Source organism: Salmo salar, chromosome 10, assembly GCF_965601325.2.
Source record: "Salmo salar chromosome 10, fSalSal1, whole genome shotgun sequence".
Lineage (NCBI taxonomy): Eukaryota > Metazoa > Chordata > Actinopteri > Salmoniformes > Salmonidae > Salmo > Salmo salar.
This window is the reverse complement of record NC_138300.1, coordinates 30,545,151-30,569,141: the sequence shown is the minus strand read 5'-3', so window position 1 is coordinate 30,569,141 and position 23,991 is coordinate 30,545,151. Positions and strand designations below refer to the sequence as shown.

Below are 23,991 nucleotides of genomic sequence, written 5' to 3'. Positions count from 1 at the left end.
GTTTAGCGTTGTCATTGTGGGAGTGTTTAGCGTTGTCATTGTGGGAGTGTTTAGCATTGTCATTGTGGGAGTGTTTAGCGTTTTCATTGTGGGAGTGTTTAGCGTTGTCATTGTGGGAGTGTTTAGCGTTGTCATTGTGGGAGTGTTTAGCATTGTCATTGTGGGAGTGTTTAGCGTTGTCATTGTGGGAGTGTTTAGCGTTTTCATTGTGAGAGTGTTTAGCGTTGTCATTGTGGGAGTGTTTAGCATTGTCATTGTGGGAGTGTTTAGCGTTTTCATTGTGGGAGTGTTTAGCGTTGTCATTGTGGGAGTGTTTAGCGTTGTCATTGTGGGAGTGTTTAGCGTTGTCATTGTGGGAGTGTTTAGCGTTGTCATTGTGGGAGTGTTTAGCGTTGTCATTGTGGGAGTGTTTAGCGTTTTCATTGTGAGAGTGTTTAGCGTTGTCATTGTGGGAGTGTTTAGCGTTGTCATTGTGGGAGTGTTTAGCGTTGTCATTGTGGGAGTGTTTAGCGTTGTCATTGTGGGAGTGTTTAGCGTTGTCTAGGTTACTCACACTAACCTGTGTGTGTTCTAGGTGGTGGTGGTCCTACAGCAGGTCTTTGCTCTCATTCAGACGGTCCTCAGCAAGTGGCTCAACGACTCTCAGGTGGTGGAGGTGAGACAAGCACACACTGAACAGACCTATAGTGATGTTTTAATATATGAAGCATAAAGAAATCTGACCTGAACAAGCTGAAAATTAAGTTTCACTCTCCCCCTGTCTCCCTCCCTCCTCCCAGGCCGTGTGTGCTATCTTTGAGAAGTCGGTGAAGACTCTCCTCCATGACTTTGCTCCCATGGTGTCTCAGCTCAGTGAGATGCTAGGACAGATGTACAGTACCATACCACAAGCCTCAGCACTGGACCTCACACGACAGGTACACACACAAACACACGCTTGAACACACTCACGCATACACAATACACACGCATCAGTGGCACACACACAAACACCTTGACCAGTGTGAAACCATCTGTGGTTGTATTTGACAGATGGTCCATATATTTGCCAGTGAGACGGACAACTTCCCTCCCATCAAGGCTCTATTTGAGCTGGTTACCTCGGTAACACTCTCCATCTTCCAGCAAGGTAGGGGGTCCTGCAGGGGAGGGGGGTGATATTTGTCTGTTTTTCTTTTGGGTGATTTTGATTGACAGGAAACCTGCACACACTCCTGCTTTCAGCAGCAGGGGAAATACAATGGCTGCATCTCAATAGTCTAAAGTCCTTGTCTCCTCTCCTTGGAGCTGGACAGTTGAAAGCACCTATTGCATCATATTGCAGTGTTCTTAGATGAGTGCAGATGAAGGGGAGGCGATGAGGAGAGGAAGTCACGTTAGATTATTGATATGCATCCTCTGTCCTCCTGTGCTGCTATGGAGAATTAGAGAAGAAAAAGCATTAGAAGGAAGTTTTGTTTTTCACACTGACATTATCCAGTGGTTGTTATCTGAATACTGTCTAGCCCTCTCTTCTCCCTTTTTAGTTGTCCTCTCATTCCCTACTCCCCCTCTTCTGCTTTGACTGTGTTTGATTGATAATGGCTGCCTCTCCTCCTTTCTTTAACTCTTTCTTTCTGAGCAGGTGACCTTAAATGTTACACTGTGGCCTGTATCTTATACAGTATGGTGCAATGTTACAAAACATCACAGAATGTTGTTGCAGAACAACGTTCATATAGAAATGTATTGTGTAGAACAGACAGCCCTCGGTTTTACAGAACGGAATTGTGTGTGCTCTATACATTGCATTTCTATCTGGGTTGCACCCCACTGAATAAGCCTGTAAGGTGAGGGCTTGGGTCTTGTTTGGAGTCTGGGAACAGTGAAGGGAAGGGTTGCCTCCCAAGTGTTCATCTTTTGGGGGGTGGGTTGGGGGTAGGGGTCTGGGGTTCTATTGACCCAATCCCAAATCAACCCCCAGCCCCTACCCCCTTGGCACATGGATGGTTGTAAGCCACACAGAAAAATATCATATTGCCTATCGTATGACATTTGCAAGCCCCTAGGGTGTATAGTCTAGGGGAGATGCATAGGGGCTATCCCAGGGGAAGGGGGTAGAGGCTAGGGGTTGATTTGGGACTGGACGCCCCTTTTTCTCTGAAGCGTCACAGTAACAGAGGTGCCTCCTGGGTTCCCCACTCCAAACCCACTTTTGTTATTTTTAGGTTTGTTCCTTCTCTCGTTACTACTTTCTTTTTTATCTCCAAATGGAACCCATGTCTTTTCTTTCTCTACCTGTTTTCTGTTCGTTCAACCGCTCCCTGTTTTTCTGAGACTCTTCCAAAGCTTCACACGCCCCACCTCCCTCTCTCTCCCCTTTGTTTGTTCTTTACTCACGTGTGACAATTATTTCAATGAGATCTTTTCTGTTCTCTTTTCTTTCCACATGACTGTTGAATCGGTTGAGTTGCTGTTTGTATATTATTATTATTCTCTTTATTCTTTATGATTTGTTAAGTTTCATCTTTATTATATTTTAGGACCCAGGGATCATCCTGATATTGTTGATTCATTTATGCAACTCCAAGCTCAGGTGTGTTTTTGGTTTCTTATTTCATTCACTTTGGGTTTCTCAATCTCTCTCTGTCTCTCTCTCTCTGTCTCTTTGTCTCACTCTCTTGTTCTCTCTCTGTCTCTCTCGCTCTCTCTGTCTCTGTCTCGTTATCTCTAGCTCTCTCTCCTTTCTCTTTCTGTTGTTTGTTAAAAAGGGTCCTAGGGCGACCCATCATAATGGCAGGGCAGAGAATAGACAGTAGGTGGCGCTATTGAAGGACGTGTCTTCAATACTCAGGGCTCTAACCAGTAGCTACACCTTTGTCTGAAGATGAGGGAGTTCGGTTCAGAGTTCACCAAGGTCATGTCCAGTAGGCAAAAAACAAGAGAATGTTTTGAAAGGAGGGACAAACTGAACGTGTCCAATAAGAAACATTTTCATGTTCAGTTGTCCTACTGAACATGACCCTGGGATGTAGTTCCAGGGTAGTTGACCTCACTGGTTAGAATCCCAGAGCCACGCCCCTTTTCTGATGTAATTCCAGCCCAGTGCCAATCAAAGCCCAAATTAATTAATATTCCATTAATTAATCAATTCAGGCGAATTGGTTGCCCTCTTTTTTTTATTTTTGTCTTCCTTCTACATTCTTCTTCCTTTAATCTTTGGATAGATCTGATCTCCTCTTCCCTCTGTCCCCCTCTCCTCCTCCATCCTGAATGAGTTAATTACAGTATCAGTTGTATTTATCCGTACATGTACTTTACTTATGTTGCATATTCAATCCAACCAGGCCAAAAAAGGGAGAAAAAAATAGTGTATCAGAATTAAATTGATACAAAAGCTACAGAACCATCATTGCCTTTAGTTTGACTTAAGTTTTGAATAATTTTCTATTTTTGTTTTTCTCCAGTTTGTTTGCCGAGTTTGCATTGGAGCAGAGTTGTGTACTTACTGTATGAGTGGTAGTTTGTCGTAGGGAGAGTGGAGTAGTCTAGCCTGGTAGCTTCATCTGTTTACCTGCTATAGACAACTCCTTTATCCCAACTCACATTCACTTCCCCTCAAGGATTTAAAAACATTGGATTGGTTTAAGAAACACTTTGTCTACACCAATCCAATGCTGTTAAATCCCAGATGGGTAGTGAACGAGATCACACATCAAGGAGAATCAGAATTTGCCTCTCATTGTTTAGCTCGGGCTACAAGTTGTTCCTGACCTTGTGGGTGAACATGGCAATGACAAAGGAGTTGTCTAAAGCAGACACGGTTCTGTCTACGAGGCTAGAAGAGTGGTGGGGTGGGGGGGCAGAGAGAGGGTGTACCCATGGAGTAGGGGCACAGACTCCTGCCCTGTGTCATGCCTCTGTCTGCCTCCTACTGTAGGCCCTCAAACGGAAGCCAGATCTCTTCTTATCTGAGAGTCTTGACGTGAAAGCTGTGTTCCATTGTGGTAAGTGTGTGTCTCTTTGCTCCCAACACACACACTCATCATTGTGTGTGTGTTGCCGCGTCCCTTTTAACACGCACACTGTAAAACTGTTAGAAAGTGTTTAAAGGTCAACTGCCCCTTAGGCCATTTTAAATCCAGAGAAGTTGGTTCTATGTGGCATGGATGTGAGTTAGAAACATTCATTCTCGTGTCAAAATTGACTTCAAAGTGTAAATAGGATAAATTTGGACATAAAGTCAGTCTCGTCCAAAACTGAATTTTGTAAGGGAGTTTGTCACGACTTACTGGAGGGTTTACGATCGTGTCCACTTGCCCAGTGCTCACTAACACGAGAGAAGCAGCTGTGCTAATTCAGCTCTATCTGCTGCACGCACTCTATCCAATCACAGCATCCAGAACCTCCAGACAGTGAGACAGACCTGTCCTTTATGCAGCGCATCAGACTGATGTTTGATAGTGTTAATCACGCAAGTCTGCCACTTTTGGGGCAAAATTAGAATTGAGACGATCAGCGCGCACCTGTATTCTAACTGCAACTTGTCAATATTCCAAAACCCATTTGCGAGCATCTTGTGTCCCCCGCGACCTGCTTTGTAACATGATTCCCTATGAAACACTGCCAGACAGACACTGGTAATAGTGAGAAAGTTGTAAAAAACACAACGGCACCCGAAGTACACACGTTGCCACTCGCCTGTGGTGAACACAGAGTTGTAAATTAGCTAGCAAGTGATTTTGGGCACTGATAAACAATGTGTAGCTTGTGCTTTATTTACGATAGTTTCACAGCTTGCAGATTATGAAGTTGTAGTAGACATGTTATCGTTCCCAGAAAAAAGTTTTTCATGTGAAAAAAAAATTACTTGCGAAATACTGCACCAAAGACCTTAGCGAGATGTAAAATTGACTAAGATCTCCAAGGCAAAAACGAATAAATTAATTACAGATTTCTTGATTTATCTTAGATTAATTCGGACAATTGATAGGAAGTGACTATTTTGAGGAAGACGCTATGTTGTTGCTACGCTGACTCAGGGGGACAAACAACAGTACCTGCCAGGGTAGGATATAATAACACACCCAGATCAAACCACACCACCAAGACCACTCTCGTTTGTCTTCAGTCATGGCCGCTTAATGAGCAATCTTCCATAAGAGGCCAAATCAGGAAGTGCTGTCGCCCTTTAAATAGTTTAAATAGAAAAGCTTTTGTATTTTTATGTTTCTTTAATGCCCCCCTCCCCCTCTCTCTCTCCTGTAGGAGTACTGTCACTCAAATTCCCAGAAGCTCCAACAGTGAAGTCTACCTGCTTGTTCTTTGTGAGTGTACACACACACACACACACACACTCCCCTCTGTATTTTGGACAGTAAAGCTAAACATTTTTAATTTGGCTCTATACTCCAGCATTTTGGATTTGAGATCAAATGTTTTTTAGTAAAGAATGTCACCTTGTATTTGAGGGTATTTTAATATATGTTTTGCTGTTTAGAAATAACTTTATGTACAGTAAACTGCAAATGCATCCAACAAGTTTGTAGTCACAAGCTTGATGTAGTCATTACGTGCTAGGAATATGGGACCAAATACTAAACTTTTGACTACTTTAATACACCATAGGTGAATATGTCCAAATACTTATGACACCTTCAAATGGGGGGACTAGATACATAAAGTACCTTCATTTTTAAACATTAAAACATATATGCATGAAAATACCCTCAAATAAAAGGTGACATTCTGTACTTTCGCCTAATTTGAAAAACTCCAAAATGTTGGAGTATAGAGCCAAGGTTTTAGCTTCACTGTCCAAATAAATACGGAGTGAAGTGTATGTTTTTGGTTAACCAAGGTGAATCTTGTTGAAATGTGTTCTTAGTTTTGTGGTTCTCTCTGATTGTCCCTGTGTGTGTGCCGTAGACTGAGTTGTTGCCCCGTTGCTCAGATGTGCCCCCAGTGGCCAGAGTGGTGCAGGAGGATGGAAAACTACTGCTGCAGGCTGTACTAGAGGTAAACCTACATGCATCCTCGCTAATGTATTTTAGATGTCCTACTGTATACTGAAACATATCACCTTACTGACTGGTCTTTCCTTTCTTCCTCTCTCTCTCTCCAGGCCATCGGGGGAGGTTCATCTCGTAGTTTGATGGACCAGTTTGCTGAGGTGCTGTTCAGTCTCAATAAGCACTGTTTCCCTCTTCTCACTGTGTGGCTGAAAGAGGCGCTGCAGGCAGCAGGCTTCCCCTCCACTAGGGTCACCACAGAACAGAAGGACACCTTCACCCAACAGATACTCAGGTACCACACACGTACTTGCTCACTCACCTAGGCAATGCTGCTGTTAGCTTTTCTTTCTCTGTGTCTGACCCCATCTCTCTCCTCTCGCTCTCCCTCTAGAGAGCGAGTCAATAAGCGGAGGGTGAAGGACATAGTGAAGGAGTTTACACTAGTCTGCAGAGGGCTTCACGGGACCGAGTACGCCGCTGAATACTGACCCTGACCTTGCCACGACTTCCCCAGGCTGGACGCCTCGGTACCACAGTACCGACAAACCTCTCAACACTGGAGTTTTCCTTGGACGATTGAAACTAGACCCTCCCCCTAGAACAGAAAACAGCTCCCCATACAGGCCAGCCATTGGACGAATGGCGCTCTGTCACACCACTCAACGGTCTGACGAAGGCTGCTCTCCTTCTTTCCTCTCTTTCCCCCTGTCTCTCTATCTCTCCTTCTTCCCTTTTGTGACTTCAACTCCCAGCATGCCCTCTCTACACCCTCTTTCTCTCTTTTCTCTCGCTCTGTCGTTCCATTGGGATCTTCCGTGGCTCAGAGGCTGTTTCCCTGCTGTTTCCTGGTTGTTTAGCATCTGAGATGATAGTGGTACTGTACCTGCTGTACGTAGCTAGCTAGTTTACCTTTGTATCTTTGGAAAGAAAACTAAATAAATATACAGTACCAGTCAAAAGTTTGGACACACTTACTCATTCAAGGTTTTCTTTATTTTTACTATTTTCTGCATTGCCGATTAATAATGAAGACATCAAAACTATGAAGTAACACATATATAGTAACCAAAAAAGTGTTAACCAAATCAAAATATATTTTATATTTGAGATTCTTCAAAGTAGCCACCTTTTGCCTTGATGACAGATTTGCACACTCTTGGCATTCTCTCAACCAGCTTCACCTGTAATGCTTTTCCGTAGGTCTTGAAGGAGTTCCCACATATGCTGAGCACTTGTTGGCTGCTTTTCCTTCACTCTGCGGTCCAACTCATCCCAAACCATCTCAATTGGGTTGAGGTCGGGTGATTGTGGAGGCCAGGTCATCTTATGCAGCACTCCATCACTCTCCTTCTTGGTCAAATAGCCCTTATACAGCCTGGAGGTGTGTTGGGTCATTGTTCTGTTGAAAAACAAATGATAGTCCCACTAAGCGCAAACCAGATAGGATGGCGTATTGCTGCAGAAAGCTGTGGTAGCCATGCTGGTTAAGTGTGCCTTGAATTCTAAATAAATCGCAGACAGTGTCACCAGCAATGCACCATCACACCTCCTCCATGCTTCACGGTGGGAACCACACATGCGGAGATCATCCGTTCACCTACTCTGCGTCTCACAAAGACACGGCGGTTGGAACCCAAAATCTGAAATTTGTACTCATCAGACCAAAGGACAGATTTCCACCGGTCTAATGTCCATTGCTTGTGTTTCTTGGCCCAAAGAAGTCTATTCTTGTTGTTGGTGTCCTTTAGTAGTGGTTTCTTTGCAGCAATTTGACCATGAAGGCCTGATTCACACAGTCTCCTCTGAACAGTTGATGTTGAGATGTATCTGTTACTTGAACTCTGTGAAGCATTTATTTGGGCTGCAATTTCTGAGGCTGGTAACTCTAATGAACTTATCCTCTGTAGCAGAGGTAACTCTGGGTCTTCCTTTCCTGTGGCGGTCCTCATGAGGGCCAGTTTCATCATAGCGCTTGATGGTTTTTGCGATTGCACTTGAAGAAACGTTCAAAGTTCTTGAAATGTTCCATATTTAATTACCTTCATGTCTTAAAGTAATGATGGACTGTTGTTTCTCTTTGCTTATTCGAGCTGTTCTTGCCATAATATGGACTTGGTCTTTTACCAAAGAGGGCTGTCTTCTGTATACCACCCCTACCTTGTCACAACACAACTGATTGGCTCAAACGCATTAAGAAGGAAAGTAATTCCATAAATAAATTTTTAACAAGGCACACCTGTTAATTGAAATGCATTCCAGGGGACTACCTCATGAAGCTGGTTGAGATAATGCCAAAAGTGTGCAAAGCTGTCATCAAGGCAAAGGGTGGCTACTTTGAAAAATCTCATATTTTATTTATTTAATACTTTTTTGGTTACTACATGATTCCATGTGTGTTGTTTCACTATTATTCTACAATGTAGAAAATAGTAAAAATAAAGAAAAACCCTTGAATAAGTAGGTGTCCAAACCTTTGACTGGTACTGTGTGTGTGTGTGTATGTATGTATGTATGTATGTATGTATATATATATATATATATATATATATATATATATATATATATATATATATATATATATATATATATATATATATATATATATATATATACATATACACACACACACACACACACACACACACATAGTTGAAGTCAGAAGTTTACATAGACCTTAGCCACATACATTTAAACTCAGTTTTTCACAATTCCTGACATTTAATCCTGGTAAAAATGCCCTGTTTTTGGTCAGTTAGGATCACCACTTTATTTTAAGAATGTGAAATGTCAGAATAATAGTAGAGAGAATGATTTATTTCAGCTTTTATTTCTTTCATCACATTCCCAGTGGGTCAGAAGTTTACATACACTCAATTAGTATTTGGTAGCATTGCCTTTAAATTATTTAACTTGGGTCAAAAGTTTTGGGTAGCCTTCCACAAGCTTCCCACAATAAGTTGGGTGAATTTTGGCCCATTCCTCCTGACAGAGCTGGTGTAACTGAGTCAGGTTTGTAGGCCTCCTTTCCCGCACCCGCTTTTTCAGTTCTGCCCACAAATTTTCGAAGGATTGAGGTCAGGGCTTTGTGATGGCCACTCCAATACCTTGACCTTGTTGTCCTTAAACCATTTTGCCACAACTTTGGAAGTATGCTTGGGGTCATTGTCCATTTGGAAGACCCATTTGCGACCAAGCTTTAACTTCCCGACTGATGTCTTCAGATGTTGCTTAAATATATCCACATAATAGTCCTTTCTCATGATGCCATCTATTTTGTGAAGTGCACCAGTCTCTCCTGCAGCAAAGCACCCCCACAACATGATGCTGCCACCCCCGTGCTTCACGGTGGGATGGTGTTCTTCGGCTTGCAACCCTCCCCCTTTTTCCTCCAAACATAACGATGGTTATTATGGCCAAACAGTTATATTTTTGTTTCATCAGACCAGAGGACATTTCTTCAAAAAGTACGGTCGTTGTCCCCATGTGCAGTTGGAAACCGTAGTCTGGCTATTTTATGGCGGTTTTGGAGCAGTGGTTTCTTCCTTGCTGAGTGGCCTTTCAGGTTATGCCGATATAGGACTTGTTTTACTGTGGATATAGATACTTTTGTACCTGTTTCCTCCAGCATCTTCACAAGGTCCTTTGCTGTTGTTCTGGGATTGATTTGCACTTTTCGCACACCAAAGTACGTTTATCTCTAGGAGACAGAACACATCTCCTTCCTGAGCGGTATGACAGCTGCGTGGTCCCATGGTGTTTATACTTGCGTACTATTGTTTGTACAGTTGAACGTGGTACCTTCAGGCGTTTGGAAATTGCTCCCAAGAATGAACCAGACTTGTGGAGGTCTACAATTTTTCTTCTGAGGTCTTGGCTGATTTCTTTTGATTTTCCCATGATGTCAAGCGAAGAGGCACTGAGTTTGAAGGTAGGCCTTGAAATACATCCACAGGTACACCTCCAATTGACCCAAATGATGTCAATTAGCCTATCAGAAGCTTCTAAAGCCATGACATCCTTTTCTGGAATTTTCCAAGCTGTTTAAAGGCACAGTCAATTTAGTGTATGTAAACTTCTGACCCACTGAAATTGTGATACAGTGAATTCTAAGTGAAATAATCTGTCTGTAAACAATTGTTGGAAAAATTACTTGTGTCATGCACAAAGTAGATGTCCTAACCGACTTGCCAAAACTATAGTTTGCTAACAAGAAATTTGTGGAGTGTTTGAAAAACGAGTTTTAATGACTCCAACCTAAGTGTATGTAAACTTCCGACTTCAAGTGTGTGTATGTGTATATATATATATATATATATATATATATATATATATATACACACACATACATATATATATACACACACATACATATATATATATTACGAAACAAAGGGAGTGCCAGTCCTGCTGCTGCAAAACAGGAAGAGAGGGACCAATGACGGGACAGGATTCTGTGGACTGACACATTTTAACAGCATACCGTATACCATACAACACTGACTCACCCACCCCAATGCTCTTACGTTTGCCAACATTATTTTGGAATGTCATGTGAACTAGTCTAATTTGATTTTGATATTTGCCTTTATGGGGAATTATGTGCTGATTGAAGGTTGAACCACTGACCAACTAGACTAAAGCAGAAGATTATACTGTCTGCTCTCCTGCCCCTGGCCAGCGCTACATACACACACTCACACACACAGAACTGTAGTTTCCTCAATAATCTAGAATGTCCGATGATCGATCAATGAGGAGGGAGAAAAGGTGAGGGAGAGAGTGATGCAGGGGTTGGAGAGTTGAGTGTTGTGAGGGGAGGGAAAGGAATAGATGGGGGTGTGTTGTCCTATCTGTGGACTGTACAGTCACTGTAGTCGTGCAACTCTATTAATCATGTTGTGCATAATAAGTTTCTGAACACTTTCTTGTGTGTGTGTGTGTGGGGGGGGGGGGGCGTGTATGTGTAGGGGCATCTGTGCAGTGTTGATGCAGTGTGCATGAGTGTGAGCAAATGTCTGCCCCCCACTTGTTGAGTGCACTTATATTGGACCTTCATCACTTTCTCCTACCAAACACACAGACCCCCCCCTTTTAATCATGGACCCTATCCCTCCATTTGACACTATCTTAGTCCTCCCCTACATACAGTACATATATTGAGTACTCCACTTAAATGTTCTCTGCTCACAACACACAAGAACTGCAACAGTCCACTAACCTCCATATTTCCTGGATTGACTGACCAGTCCTAACCATTGACTAGATGAACTCATTCGTATGATCTATAAACCAGTAGAACAAACTACACACTGTACCGCTCTTAACCAGTGCTTGCCAACAAGCAACCTGAGTCCTATCACCCAACCGGGTGCCTGCCTAGAACAAGACTGGGAGGGGTAGTCAGCGATGTCATAAAGATTATTCAGGAACTGTATTTGCAGTTGGAGACAGATGGAATGGAACTCTTCTCTGCGAATGGAACTGAGACTGCGTCTGAAATGACTTCATGAAAATAGATGGAGATCAGAGAATAGGGTACCATTTAGGATGGATGAAATGATTGGAGCAGCTGGCTCCCATGTGTACTTCCTGCTTCCTTATGACATCTCCTCTGTCCGTTCCCTCTTCGTGTCACTAGGTGCCTGCAGACATGTAGCATGTGTGTGTTTTTGGGGTACGGGGTGGGTGGTTTTTTGGGAGATTATGAAATACTGTGAGTGTGACGCTGTGAGATAATGCTCTGGGTATAAGTTGGCCATTAGACAAAGATCTAGGATCAGCTTACCCTCAGTGGGTCCTCAATTTAACCTTTATGGGCTGAAGATGCAAGACTGACTTCGGATCAGTGTCTAGGGTTGACTTCATCCTACGGTCAAGGGAACTGTCTGAGAGTATGTTTGTCACTGACAAAGAGAGAGGAGGAGGGTTGGAGCGGGATGAAATGTACATTGTTTCTTTTTTGTACCTTGTTTTAATTTATTAAATATATCTGAGATGGCAAGTCGTGTGTGTGTGTGTGTGTGTGTGTGTGTGTGTGTGTGTGTGCGCGCACTTCCTACTGGCCAGTATGTTAGGTCTGTGTTGCCTATAATAAATGCAGAAAGGAAATCAGAAATATGGCACAAAGCTGTATTCATTAATCATTTTCATGGGCTTCTTCCTAATTTCACAAAGAAGGGAATTACAAACGTTTAAAGGAAAATGTACAATCAGGATCATACCAAACGTTTACAACAGAAGCACGCATGCGCCGTCTTCTCATCGTCGGTGTGTGGTGGCGAGTTTGGTGCGTCCTCACACACGTGGGGTGCTCTACCGATCAGTCATTCAGAAGAATAGCTACTTTTGGACTTGGAAGGTAAGCAGCCTTTTGCTAAGAAAGTTTTCCACTAAACTTTGGCCTTTATTTTACTCGTTGTAGCTAACTACTAGCTAGTGAACTATTCGTATTGAAATATCCAGCTAGCTGACGAATTAAAGCTAGCTAGCTAACGTTACTGTAGATAGCAACTTTGCAAGTAACTTATCTAGCGGTTTCAAAGTTTAGATTTGATGCCGTGTTATATCTTGTGCACGATCTATTGTTGCAGGAAGTAGAAAACTCACTTATTTACGTGCCACGTTCTCTTACCAGTTCATTTGTTGATACAACAATCAAATCCGAGTTTGATTGTATTCTTTATTATTTTGTTAGCTAACGTTACTTAGCTAACCAAATTACTTACAATATCTCTGGCTAAATTGCTATCATAGCTAAAAAAGCATTATTTTCATATGGAGGACACTGGTTATCAGTTAACGAAATACCCCTGATAGAGCCCGAGCTGCATGCCTTGTGATGCAACACGCAAATAATAAAGTTGACCCATGTCCTGACTGTGATTACTTACTGAATGCACTGTATAGAGAGGAGTGGAGTGGGAATCAGCCTCATGATCCATATCCACTTAGCTACCTAAAGTGATCACCTCGTTCTACTCTGTATTTCTGTCTAGCACACATCCTCTAACTTGTTATAACCTAGTAACAGTTGGGGCAGATTTTGCAATGCATAGAAAATGGCTGCAAGTTTAGCTGAACAACTAGGCTGCCTTGTCACAGACTAGCACTATATTCACACGTGAAAGTATCAATGGACCTCAAATGCTACAGTAAACATTCCTTTGAGGGTGAGAGCATCGAGACATCTTTAGAACCCAAAGTGCAGTGTGTACCAACCCACACTGATAAGCCAACAGTTAGGCTACACTGACAGACACGTATTTGATCTCGCTCTAGTATGTTTGTATAATTTCCTGTGTTTAGCTGACAGACTGACTACAGTGTCACAAAAATACAACACACTCTGTTCTGGCTGCAGAGTTGACCTCTGTCCAGGGCATAATCAGGTCAAAGGTCAACACAGGGACAGATCTGGAGTAGGTCCTTATAGATTATTGATTGATTATAATGATTGTGTTTGATTTAAAGATGGTTAGTGTTAAATTACTCTTCTGTCATGTGGCCTCCACTATGTGCATGGTGACATATGTGCTATGTCACCTATGGTTTTGAAATGCAGCTTAAAAAATAAAATGATCCACTCATCTCCCCATCTCTAGTTATGGCAGTAGTGAGGTTCTACAGTAAGGAGGCTGAGAGGGGGTGGGTCTTACAGACTGCTGCTCAGCTTCACCCCCAGCTGTCAATCACCAGTGAGCTCTGCTACAATGTTGAGCTGACAGGTGAGTGTGTTTGTGCATAATGTATATGAGTGAAAGATACGCACAAATACTTAGGCTGACTGCTTGTTGTTCAGGCAAATAATAAATACGTGCACTCAGGCTATCGGAAGGCCAAAGTTAGTTACTTTAAGAAGCAGTTCTCTCTCTGTGGGTCTAACCCCAAGAAGTTCTGGACAGTGGTGAAAGAACTGGAGAATATACCTTCCTCACAGCTGCCCATGTCCCTTAATGTTGATGATGTGGTTGTTACTGCCAAACCAACCCTGATTCAGATGACCATCCTACCCATGCTAGATTACGGAGATGTCATTTATACAGTACCAGTCAAAAGTTTAGATAAACCCTTAAATGAGTAGGTGTTTATTTATTTTTACTATTTTCTACATTGTAGAATAATACTGAAGACATAAACTATGAAATAACACATATGGAATCATGTAGGAATCATGCGGTCCAACTCATCCCAATCCAGCTCAATTGTTTAACACTTTTTGGTTACTACATGGTTCCATGTGTTATTTCATAGTTTATGTCTAAGCTTATTATTCTACAGTGTAGAAAATAAAAACCCTTGAATAAGATGAGTAGGTGTGTCCAAACTTTTGACTGGGACTGTGGATCGACAGGTAAGGGTGCTCTCAAGCAGCTAGATGTTCTTTACTATTCGGTCATCAGATTTACCACCAATGCTCCTTAAAGGACACATCACTACACTCTATACTCTGTAAACTGGCCATCTCTGTATACCCAAATCAAGACCCACTGGTTGATTCTTATAAAAAAAACTCTTATGGCTCAACCCTCCCTTGCTGAGAGATCTACTGCAGCCCTCATCCTCCACATACAACGTCCCTTCTGCCAGTCACATTCTGTTGAAGGTCCCCAAAGCACACATCCCTGGGTCACTTCCAGTTCGCTGCAGCTAGCGACTGGACAGTTTTATCTCCGTCTCTTATCTCCATCCAAAGACTCAATCATGGACACTTACTGACAGTTGCGGCTGCTTCGCGTGATGTGTTGTCTACCTTTTTCCCCTTTGTGCTGTTGTCTAACAACGTTTGTACCATGTTTGTGCTGCTCGTGTGTTGTCGTGTTGTTGCCATTCTGTGTTGTCTTAGGTCTCTCTTTGTGTAGTGTTGTTTATTATTTTTATCCCCTGTCCCCGCAGGAGGCCTTTTCCGTCCTGGTAGGCCGTCATTATAAATATGAATTTGTTCTTATCTGACTTCCTAGTTAAATGAAGAGGAGGAAAAAGTGTCTTAAGCAAATATTAGGCTCTCTAATTCTCTCTCCTCATATCCCTCCCCTTACTCCCCTAGGCGCTGAGTCTCTGAGTGTAGAGCAGAGGGAGGTGCTGCTGTGGCTGTTCCGCCCCGCTCTGCAGACGGAACAGCTGTCTGACACACCATACCTGACAGAGGGAGAGGGAGAGGGAGGAACACTAGTGGAGATCGGACCTAGGTACACACACTCACAAACACACACACACAAACACGAGGGCCTAGAGTATAGTGAAATGCTCAAATAAATCAGCCCTTGCGCCCCACTGTTGATATGTTGTGGTCTAATGTTTTGTTTGTGCTGCCCCCTGTAGGTTGAACTTTTCAACAGCATGGTCCACTAACGCTGTGTCCATCTGTCAAAGTGCTGGACTGACCAACGTCACCAGAGTGGAGCTGTCCAGAAGACTGCTGATACAAGTACACAAATACACAGACGCACACAATTTAGGTGCAATTCCTCAGGCTGCCATGTTGCACAAGGGGACAACTGGATCAATTCTAACTTTCCTGTCCCTTTCTCTCGCCTCTCTCCAGCCCAAGGATGGACAGAGTGAGACAGTGTTGGATGGAGAGGTGGAGAGACTGGTCAGCAGTCTCTATGACAGTATGACTGAGTGTGTTTACACACATCCCATCTCCTCCTTCACTGTGGCAACCAAACCACAGGAAGTGTTTGAGGTAGACATCCTGGAGAAAGGACGAGCTGCCCTGGAGACGGCTAACGATGAGCTGGGTAAGTACACCTGTTAATGTTAGATATCTCATCAGGTCTTCGATCTGTTCCTTCCTGTCTACCTTTCTTTCTTTTCTCACTCTTCTTCTTATGTCAGCTATCTCTTGTTGTCCTCTCTAACCTTTCCTTTTCCCTCCCCCTCTCTTTCGCCAGTCCTTCCCCTTATGTGGATAGGCCTACTTTGTCACATGACGTATAATCTAATGACATAGATGGTTGAAGTCACAGGACTGTGACAGTGTCATTGATTAGCTTGTATGTGTGTGTCTGTAATTACACTAAGGCACACTTTGTGTGTTTGTGTAATTAGATTATAGCATGCTCTGCGAGCAGTGATTTAACTGTTTGCAATATCTGTGTGTGTGTGTGTGTGTGTGTGTGTGTGTGTGATAAATTCAATCCCTCATACTTTCTGAGGAGCCTGTGGCGTTAAAGACTGAATAGTAAACTCACCCACATGAACAGCCTTCCCTTGATAGCTGTTAGTTTCTCATTTTTAGAATTGTGTTAATGTGAACAGCCTTGAGGACGTGAGCTCCCTGTTTGATCTGACGTGTTTCATTGTTGATCCAAATAACATATTCAAGTGTGTGTAGGTCTGGCCTTTGACTCGTGGGATCTGGACTACTACACATCGTTGTTCCAGAGAGTGAAGAGGAACCCCACCAGTGTGGAGTGTTTCGACCTCGCCCAGTCCAACAGGTAGGTGTGTTTTGTTGGGGGTGTACTCTTTAATCTTCCTTTTTTATTTATTCATGTTTTGCTTCTGGGGGTAACTTTTTGCATTTCCTGTCTCTGTGCCGCCCTCCCTCAGTGAGCACAGTCGTCATTGGTTCTTCCGGGGACGTATGGTGATTGACGGACATGAGCAGAAGGACACTCTGTTCAGCCTCATCATGGACACCCAGCGTCATAGCAACCAGAACAACGTCATCCAGTTCTGTGACAACAGCAGGTAGGAAAGATGGTGTATGGAAGGACGCTTTTACAAAATGTCACACAATGATGGGGATTTAGTTTTTCTTTCCACATTTTACAATTCCATAGTGTGTGTGTTTGTGTAGTGGTATAAAGGGGATGGAGGTGGAGAGTGTGTACCCCAGAGACCCATGCCAGGCCAGTTCCTACGAGTTGAGACGCTCTGAAAGACATGTCATCTTCACTGCTGAGACACACAACTTCCCTACTGGTGAGAACATGCACACACTCACACACCCAGGCCAGGAGCGTGTTACAGTTCTTTTATACATATATTTACATCTTTTTGAAATCCCTCCTCTCTCCCTGCCTTCCTCCTCCTCTATGTAACCCCAGGTGTAGCTCCGTTCAGTGGTGCCACCACGGGGACAGGAGGGCGTATCAGAGATGTGCAGAGTGCTGGGCAGGGCGGGCACGTCATCGCTGGCACTGCCGGATACTGCTTTGGCAACCTCCACATACCTGGTGAGTGTCCGGAGAGATGTCTGTCTGTACCTGCCGCTGTCTGTCGTGAGGATCATGGAAATGGCAGGAAACCTTGCATGAGTAAAAGATGACAAATTGTCCATCTCATCTCCCCCATCCTCCTCTTCACTCCCCCTATCCTTCTCTCTCCCCAGGTTACAGCCTGCCATGGGAGTGTAAGGGGGAGGGGTGGGAGTACCCCCCCAGCTTTGCCCCGCCCCTGCAGGTGGTCATCGGAGCCAGTGATGGAGCGTCAGACTACGGCAACAAGTTTGGAGAACCAGTCCTGGCAGGTACAGACACGAACAATGGAAACAACAGCAGCATCTGAAATTGCACCCTATTCCTTATATAGTGCTGCTGTAGTACTTCAATAGTAGTGCACTATATAAGGAATAGGGTGCCATTTCGTACACACTAATCAAAAGTGGTGGAACGTATAGGGAATAGGGTTCCATTTCAGACTTAACCAGCCTTCCGTTCCTCATGAGTATGACATGTTTTTTGGAGTTGAAACCACAGTAGGTAAACTTGCTTTCGGTCTCCATCTAGGCTTTGCTCGGTCCTTCGGCATGCGACTGGCCAGTGGGGAGAGGAGAGAGTGGATCAAGCCAATCATGTTCAGCGGTGGGCTGGGCTCCATCGAAGATGCACATGTGAAGAAGGAGCAGGCGGAGAAAGGTGAGATCTTTGGTTAGAGCTGATTGGTGTAAGGTTAGTGGTAAAGTTGGGGTCAACACGTGGAAATCATTTATTGACATTATAGGATTATTTTAAACATAGAATTAATGCCAGTCTGTAAAAACTGTTACTTGAGCTGTTGTTTGTCAGGAATGGAGGTGGTGAAGATCGGCGGTCCGGTGTACAGGATCGGAGTGGGAGGAGGGGCTGCCTCCTCTATCCAGGTGCAGGGTGATAACTCCAGTGCCAGAGACCTGGGGGCGGTGCAGAGAGGAGATGCTGAGATGGAACAGAAGATGAACCGGGCACTCAGGGCCTGTCTGGAAAGAGCGGGAGGAAACCCCATCTGTAGTATACATGACCAGGGGGCAGGGGGAAATGGTAAGAAGAGAGTGTGTGACGAAGCTGGGGAACAGATGTCTGAGTTGTGATGTGTTGGGTGTGTAGTTGTGTTGGATTCATGTAGTTGTTTTGTAGGTAACGTGTTGAAGGAGCTGTGTGAGCCTGCGGGAGCTGTGATCTACTGCAGCAGGTTTAAGAGAGGAGACCCCACCCTCAGTGTGTTGGAGCTATGGGGGGCGGAGTACCAGGAGAGCAATGCCATGCTCATCCGCCAATCAGATCGCTCCTTCCTGGAGAGGGTGTGTCAGAGGGAGAAGTGCCCCGTTGACTTTGTAGGAAACATCACTGGAGATGGAAAGGTGAAGATGGGGAGGAATCACAACTCAATGACATTTCTGTCATTTTACCTCACACCTTTCCTTTGGGGTGTGAGTGATATTGATAATGGTCTCTCTCCATGTGTAGATAGTGCTTGTGGATGATGTGGGTGGTGGTAAAGGAGAGGACCAGACAGACAGGGGGCGCTGTCCTGTAGACCTCAATCTGGACTGGGTGCTGGGGAAGATGCCCCAGAAGGACTTTGTCATGGAGAGGATGACAACTGACCTGAAGCCTCTGTCTCTTCCCACTGGGCTGGGTGTAAGAGACGCCCTGGACAGAGTCCTACGCCTGCCCGCCGTCGCCTCCAAACGCTACCTAACTAACAAGGTGTGTGTGTGTTTTAGGGATTTCACTATCTCAGTAATGTTTGACCCTCACGTTAACATTACAAACAGTAAATTAAGGCTGTTAGGTTTAGTAAATAAAATGTTTTTGTAGAGAGAGAAGCTCTTGAGTTCATTTTGTATTCTCTCTCTGTCTCACTACCTTCATCTCTCTCTCTCTCTCTCTCTTCTGTGTCTCCCTCCCTTTCTCAGGTGGACCGGTCCGTTACGGGTCTGGTTGCCCAGCAACAGTGCGTTGGTCCTCTCCACACCCCATTGGCTGATGTCGCTGTCGTCTCTCTATCTCCATTCGGCCTGAAGGGGGCGGCGACCGCCATCGGGGAACAACCAATCAAAGGTCTCGTTTCCCCGGGGGCGGGAGCTCGCATGGCCGTGGGGGAAGCGCTGACCAATCTGGTGTTTGCTGAAGTCACAGCCCTGAAGGTAATAGAATATAACGGGCACGGTTAGAATCACAGCCCTGACAGGAACAGAAAATTATAGGCATGCAATGATTTCAATGACCACAGCAGAGATAATTAGGGTGCGCTGGCATTGACCACAGCAGAGATAATTGGGGTGCGCTGGCATTGACCACAGTCAGAGCCCTTCAGAAAGATCCAAAACAAACTTTTAGCGAACAGCAGCACCAATATCTCTGTGCTAAGTGCTGACTGTGTGTGTGTGTGGGTGTGTGTGCGTGCGTGCGTTCTCAGGATGTAAAGTGCAGTGGTAACTGGATGTGGGCGGCAAAACTCCCTGGTGAAGGGGCATGTCTCTGGGAGGCTTGTCAGGCCATGTGTGATGTCATGGGTCAGCTGGGCGTGGCCATCGACGGAGGGAAGGACTCACTGAGCATGGCTGCTAGAGTTGGGACAGAGACTGTCAAAGCACCAGGTACTTTGTTTGTGTGTTTTGGGGGACAGGCAGTGTGTGTTTTAGTACAGTGTGTGTGGTGTATAAATCTGTTCTTTCTCTAGGTGCTCTGGTCATCTCTGTGTATGCTGTGTGTCCTGACATCACGGCTACTGTTACCCCTGACCTGGAGAACCCTGACGGCCAAGGTATGCTACTCACGCATACACGCACACACACTCTTGAACAGACACATTCACACTGCACATCACAATATTGACACAGCTCAACATTTAAACCTGTTCCGGAGTTGATTTCCACACACATACGCACACCTCTAACATTCCTCCTCTCCAGGCGTGTTACTGTGGGTTCCAGTGAATCCAGGTCACTACAGACTGGGAGGGTCAGCTCTGGCCCAGTGTTACGGTCAGTTAGGTGACCACTCACCTGACCTCGACCGCCCGGAGCTACTGACTGCCTGCTTCAATACCACACAGATCCTGCTACATGGTCAGTCACACTTTATATCAGTATGGCTTATATACTGTCACTGTACTGTCTGCTGAGTGTATCATACCAGTGTATTCTAGTCAGTAGTGTATCATACCAGTGTATTCTAGTCAGTAGTGTATCATACCAGTGTATTCTAGTCAGCAGTGTATCATACCAGTGTATTCTAGTCAGCAGTGTATCATACCAGTGAATTCTAGTCAGCAGTGTATCATACCAGTGTATTCTAGTCAGCAGTGTATCATACCAGTGTATTCTAGTCAGCAGTGTATCATACCAGTGTAGTCTAGTCAGCAGTGTACCATACCAGTGTATTCTAGTCAGCAGTGTATCATACCAGTGTATTCTAGTCAGCAGTGTATCATACCAGTGTAGTCTAGTCAGCAGTGTATCATACCAGTGTAGTCTAGTCAGCAGTGTATCATACCAGTGTATTCTAATCAGTAGTGTATCATACCAGTGTATTCTAGTCAGTAGTGTATCATACCAGTGTATTCTAGTCAGTAGTGTATCATACCAGTGCATTCTAGTCAGTAGTGTATCATACCAGTGCAGTCTAGTCAGCAGTGTATCATACCAGTGTAGTCTAGTCAGCAGTGTACCATACCAGTGCAGTCTAGTCAGCAGTGTATCATACCAGTGCAGTCTAGTCAGCAGTGTACCATACCAGTGTAGTCTAGTCAGCAGTGTACCATACCAGTGTAGTCTAGTCAGCAGTGTATCATACCAGTGTATTCTAGTCAGCAGTGTATTCTAGTCAGTGTATCATACCAGTGTATTCTAGTCAGTAGTATATTGTAGAAGTGTGTTATGTGTGTTACAGACCGCCTGCTGAGTGCAGGACATGACATCAGCGACGGAGGGCTCATTTCCTGTCTGCTGGAGATGGCGTTCGCAGGGAATCGTGGGATAGAGGTGGACCTGCCCTCTCTGGGTGCTGGAAGTCAGTAGGACAGAACATTCTATAACTTTATTCAAACCCCTCAGGGGTAAAGATGGCATCAATATGCAATATATACAACACAGATCTCTCTCTTACCCTTCCTACCTCTATGTACCCTTCCTCTCCCCTTTCTGTCCCTCCCCCTGTCTTCCTATAGTCCTGGAGGTGTTATTCAGTGAGGAGTTGGGCTTGGTAGTGGAGGTGTGTGAGAGGGACGTGGAGAATGTGTGTCAGAAGTACACTCACGCTGGACTACAGTGTCACCGCATCGGCACCACCCAAGGCTTCGGACCAGAGTCCATGGTGAGACTGACACACTATTTATATCACTATTGTTTGTCTTGGATGATCATATAGGGCAGAATCCTATGTTAGATACTTAAGCAATAAGGCCCGAGGGGTGTGGTATATGGCCAATATTCCACGGCTAAGGGCTGTTCTTAAGCACGACGCAACATGGAGAGTCTTATTGCTATTATAAACTGGTTAGCAACGTAATTAGAGCAGTAAAAATACATGTTTTGTCATACCCGTGGTATTATGGTCTGATATACCACGGCTGTCAGCCAATCAGCATTCAGGGCTTGAAATACCCAGTTTATAATATAGAATTGAGCACTTGACTCAAACACACATAAATCATGCTTTGATATTAATGCTTTTTGGGGGATATTGTTTATTTTTGTTGTTAACATTGTCCTTCCTCTTCCTGTCTCAGGTCAAAGTTCATGTGGACGGACAGGAAGTGCTGAGCGACCGTCTGCCCAGCCTCCGGGCGTTGTGGGAAGGCACCAGTTTCCAGCTTGAACGCCTGCAGGCCAATCAGCTATGTGTACAGCAGGAAGAGGAGGGGCTAGCCACACGCACACAGCCCTACTTTAAACTCACCTTTGACCCCATGGAGAAACCCAGCAATAATGGTCTTGGTGCAGGCCAGCCTCGCGTGGCTGTGGTCAGAGAGGAGGGCAGCAACGGAGACAGAGAGATGGCCGTCTCTCTCTACATGGCTGGCTTTGAGGTACCGCGCACACATACACACACACAGGCATACATACACACACCTAATTTGTTTGAGACCCCTCTCTCTCTGTGTCTGTCTAGGTATGGGATGTGACCATGCAGGACCTGTGTTCAGGCTCTTTAACTCTAGAGATCTTCAAGGCTCTGGTGTTTGTAGGAGGATTCAGCTACGCAGACGTCCTGGGCTCAGCTAAAGGTATGCACACACATACAGTATGTACACATACATACGCATATTCTCTTTAATCCTGTGTGTGTCTGTCTCCTGATAGGCTGGGCTGCCACAGTGACCTATAACCCCCGGGCCAGGGCGGAGTTTGAGCAATTCCGGCGTCGTGACGACACACTGAGTCTGGGTGTTTGCAACGGCTGTCAGCTCCTAGCCCTGCTGGGATGGGTCGGAGAGGGGGAGGAGGGAGGAGGTGGTAGGCAAACCGTTTCGCTTTGGTGTCTACTTATTACAGTTTCTTCCCAGAGTGATTTACCAAGACAAGGATTCATTTGAAGACTGTCTTTTGAGTACTGTTCACTCAGACAGTCCCACTCACCCTCTTGCTGTGTGTTTGTCTCTGCAGAGTCTGATGTGGTCCTGACCCATAACCAGTCTGGCAGGTTTGAGTCGCGGTTCGTCAGTGTAGGGATCAAGGCCTCTCCTTCAGTCTGGCTCCGGGGCATGGAGGGCTCTGCCCTGGGCGTCTGGGTGGCTCATGGGGAAGGTACAATCGCTTAAAATAATCTTCAGCGTATCTAGCTTCATAGACAGCTATTGCAATTTCCCACATTGAAATGATAAATGTTGGCTATGATGCACAAACACCAAGGGTCATCCAACTCTCCATCTTCTCCCTCTCTCCAGGTCTGGTTCAGTTCCGTTCCCCCCAGGTTCAGCAGCGTATCATCTCCTCCTGCCTCGCCCCCCTCCGTTACCTGGATGACACTGGCGCACCCACTGAGGTTTACCCCCAGAACCCTAACGGCTCTCCCCAGGGCCTGGCGGGGCTGAGCTCCAGGGATGGGCGCCACCTGGCCATGATGCCCCACCCGGAGCGCTGTACCTTTGGCTGGCAGTGGCCATGGGCCCCCAGGGAGCTCCAGAGCTCCCTCAGCACCACCTCTCCCTGGCTACGCATGTTTACTAACGCTGCTGCCTGGTGTAGTCATCAACCGTGAGGGAGCTAGCTAGACAACACAGCTCTTTCGCACTGTAGTCCAACTGTGGAAATCAAAATTGGGCTTGGAAGTCAGTTGCACTGCTAAAATGGTCAGAAACATTCCAATTACTTCCCCACACCACTACATGTTATTCACTGTTACTCTGCTGAAATCAGTCTTTATGTTATTGTGACTTAAAATAGTATTTTCTCACACTGAAAATAATTTGCAGATTGTTTTTTACATTCCAGAGAATCAATGCTGAAATAAAGCCCACCAATCACTGCACCGTGGTCAAAAGTATCTGATCAATCACTTGAGCTGTCTTTAACATTCCGAAGGTCACGCTACTATTAACAGAGGTGATTGGTTCTCTGTTTATCACTGACACTGTTAATTATATTGGAGGATTTTGTAATTTACTGACAAATTTCCAAATGGTTTATGAACTGTTATTTTTCTATCAAACTGAGAACTAATTAAATACATTTCAAAATGTGGAGATGGAATAATTGATACAAGGATAACATGTATTTTAATGTGTATATGAATGTGTAGTTTAATGTCTATTGTATTTTGATGTGTATTGTTGTGCTAAACAGGGC

The 23,991-nt window shown here is 44.7% G+C and overlaps 2 protein-coding genes across 5 annotated transcripts in view; both read left to right on the top strand.

The window, feature by feature from the left end:
- Positions 1 to 8,458, top strand: part of ipo13b (importin 13b) — a 49,756-nt gene extending 41,298 nt beyond the window's left edge. For 2 of the 3 annotated variants that reach the window (XM_014216802.3, XM_014216801.3), the window contains 9 exons: positions 575 to 655; positions 780 to 917; positions 1,033 to 1,129; positions 2,523 to 2,575; positions 3,920 to 3,986; positions 5,248 to 5,306; positions 5,908 to 5,997; positions 6,104 to 6,285; positions 6,385 to 8,458. In XM_014216802.3, the coding sequence (XP_014072277.2) occupies positions 575 to 655; positions 780 to 917; positions 1,033 to 1,129; positions 2,523 to 2,575; positions 3,920 to 3,986; positions 5,248 to 5,306; positions 5,908 to 5,997; positions 6,104 to 6,285; positions 6,385 to 6,481 (864 nt within the window). In that variant the 3' untranslated portion in view covers positions 6,482 to 8,458. Of the gene's footprint in view, positions 1 to 574; positions 656 to 779; positions 918 to 1,032; positions 1,130 to 2,522; positions 2,576 to 3,919; positions 3,987 to 5,247; positions 5,307 to 5,907; positions 5,998 to 6,103; positions 6,286 to 6,384 lie in introns of those variants that run through there. The other variant, XR_014379016.1, reaches the window with a different exon arrangement.
- A 3,767-nt stretch (positions 8,459 to 12,225) lies between these two features.
- pfas (phosphoribosylformylglycinamidine synthase) lies at positions 12,226 to 23,886 on the top strand. 2 transcript variants are annotated; one of them, XM_014216793.3, is made up of 25 exons: positions 12,226 to 12,351; positions 13,595 to 13,717; positions 15,037 to 15,178; positions 15,312 to 15,417; positions 15,535 to 15,733; positions 16,330 to 16,435; positions 16,548 to 16,688; positions 16,798 to 16,922; positions 17,048 to 17,176; positions 17,332 to 17,469; positions 17,729 to 17,857; positions 18,008 to 18,238; positions 18,335 to 18,558; positions 18,665 to 18,907; positions 19,117 to 19,347; positions 19,620 to 19,800; positions 19,884 to 19,967; positions 20,116 to 20,271; positions 21,095 to 21,214; positions 21,372 to 21,517; positions 21,933 to 22,232; positions 22,316 to 22,430; positions 22,507 to 22,656; positions 22,810 to 22,950; positions 23,091 to 23,886. In XM_014216793.3, exons 2-25 carry the CDS (start codon positions 13,597 to 13,599, stop codon positions 23,402 to 23,404), a joined length of 3,972 nt encoding a protein of 1,323 aa, XP_014072268.3. In that variant the 5' UTR covers positions 12,226 to 12,351; positions 13,595 to 13,596; the 3' UTR covers positions 23,405 to 23,886. The 2 variants fall into 2 exon arrangements, with proteins under 2 accessions (XP_014072268.3, XP_014072267.3); XM_014216792.3 differs by having other exon boundaries at positions 22,507 to 22,659.
- Positions 23,887 to 23,991: the final 105 nt, after the last annotated feature.

Coding starts and splice junctions, on each gene's coding strand:
- pfas (XM_014216792.3), top strand. CDS start 13,597: ATGGCAGTAGTGAGGTTCTACAGTAAGGAGGCTGAGAGGGGGTGGGTC. Junction 16,436..16,547: donor GACCTCGCCCAGTCCAACAG/GTAGGTGTGTTT, acceptor GCCCTCCCTCAG/TGAGCACAGTCGTCATTGGT. Junction 16,689..16,797: donor CAGTTCTGTGACAACAGCAG/GTAGGAAAGATG, acceptor GTGTTTGTGTAG/TGGTATAAAGGGGATGGAGG.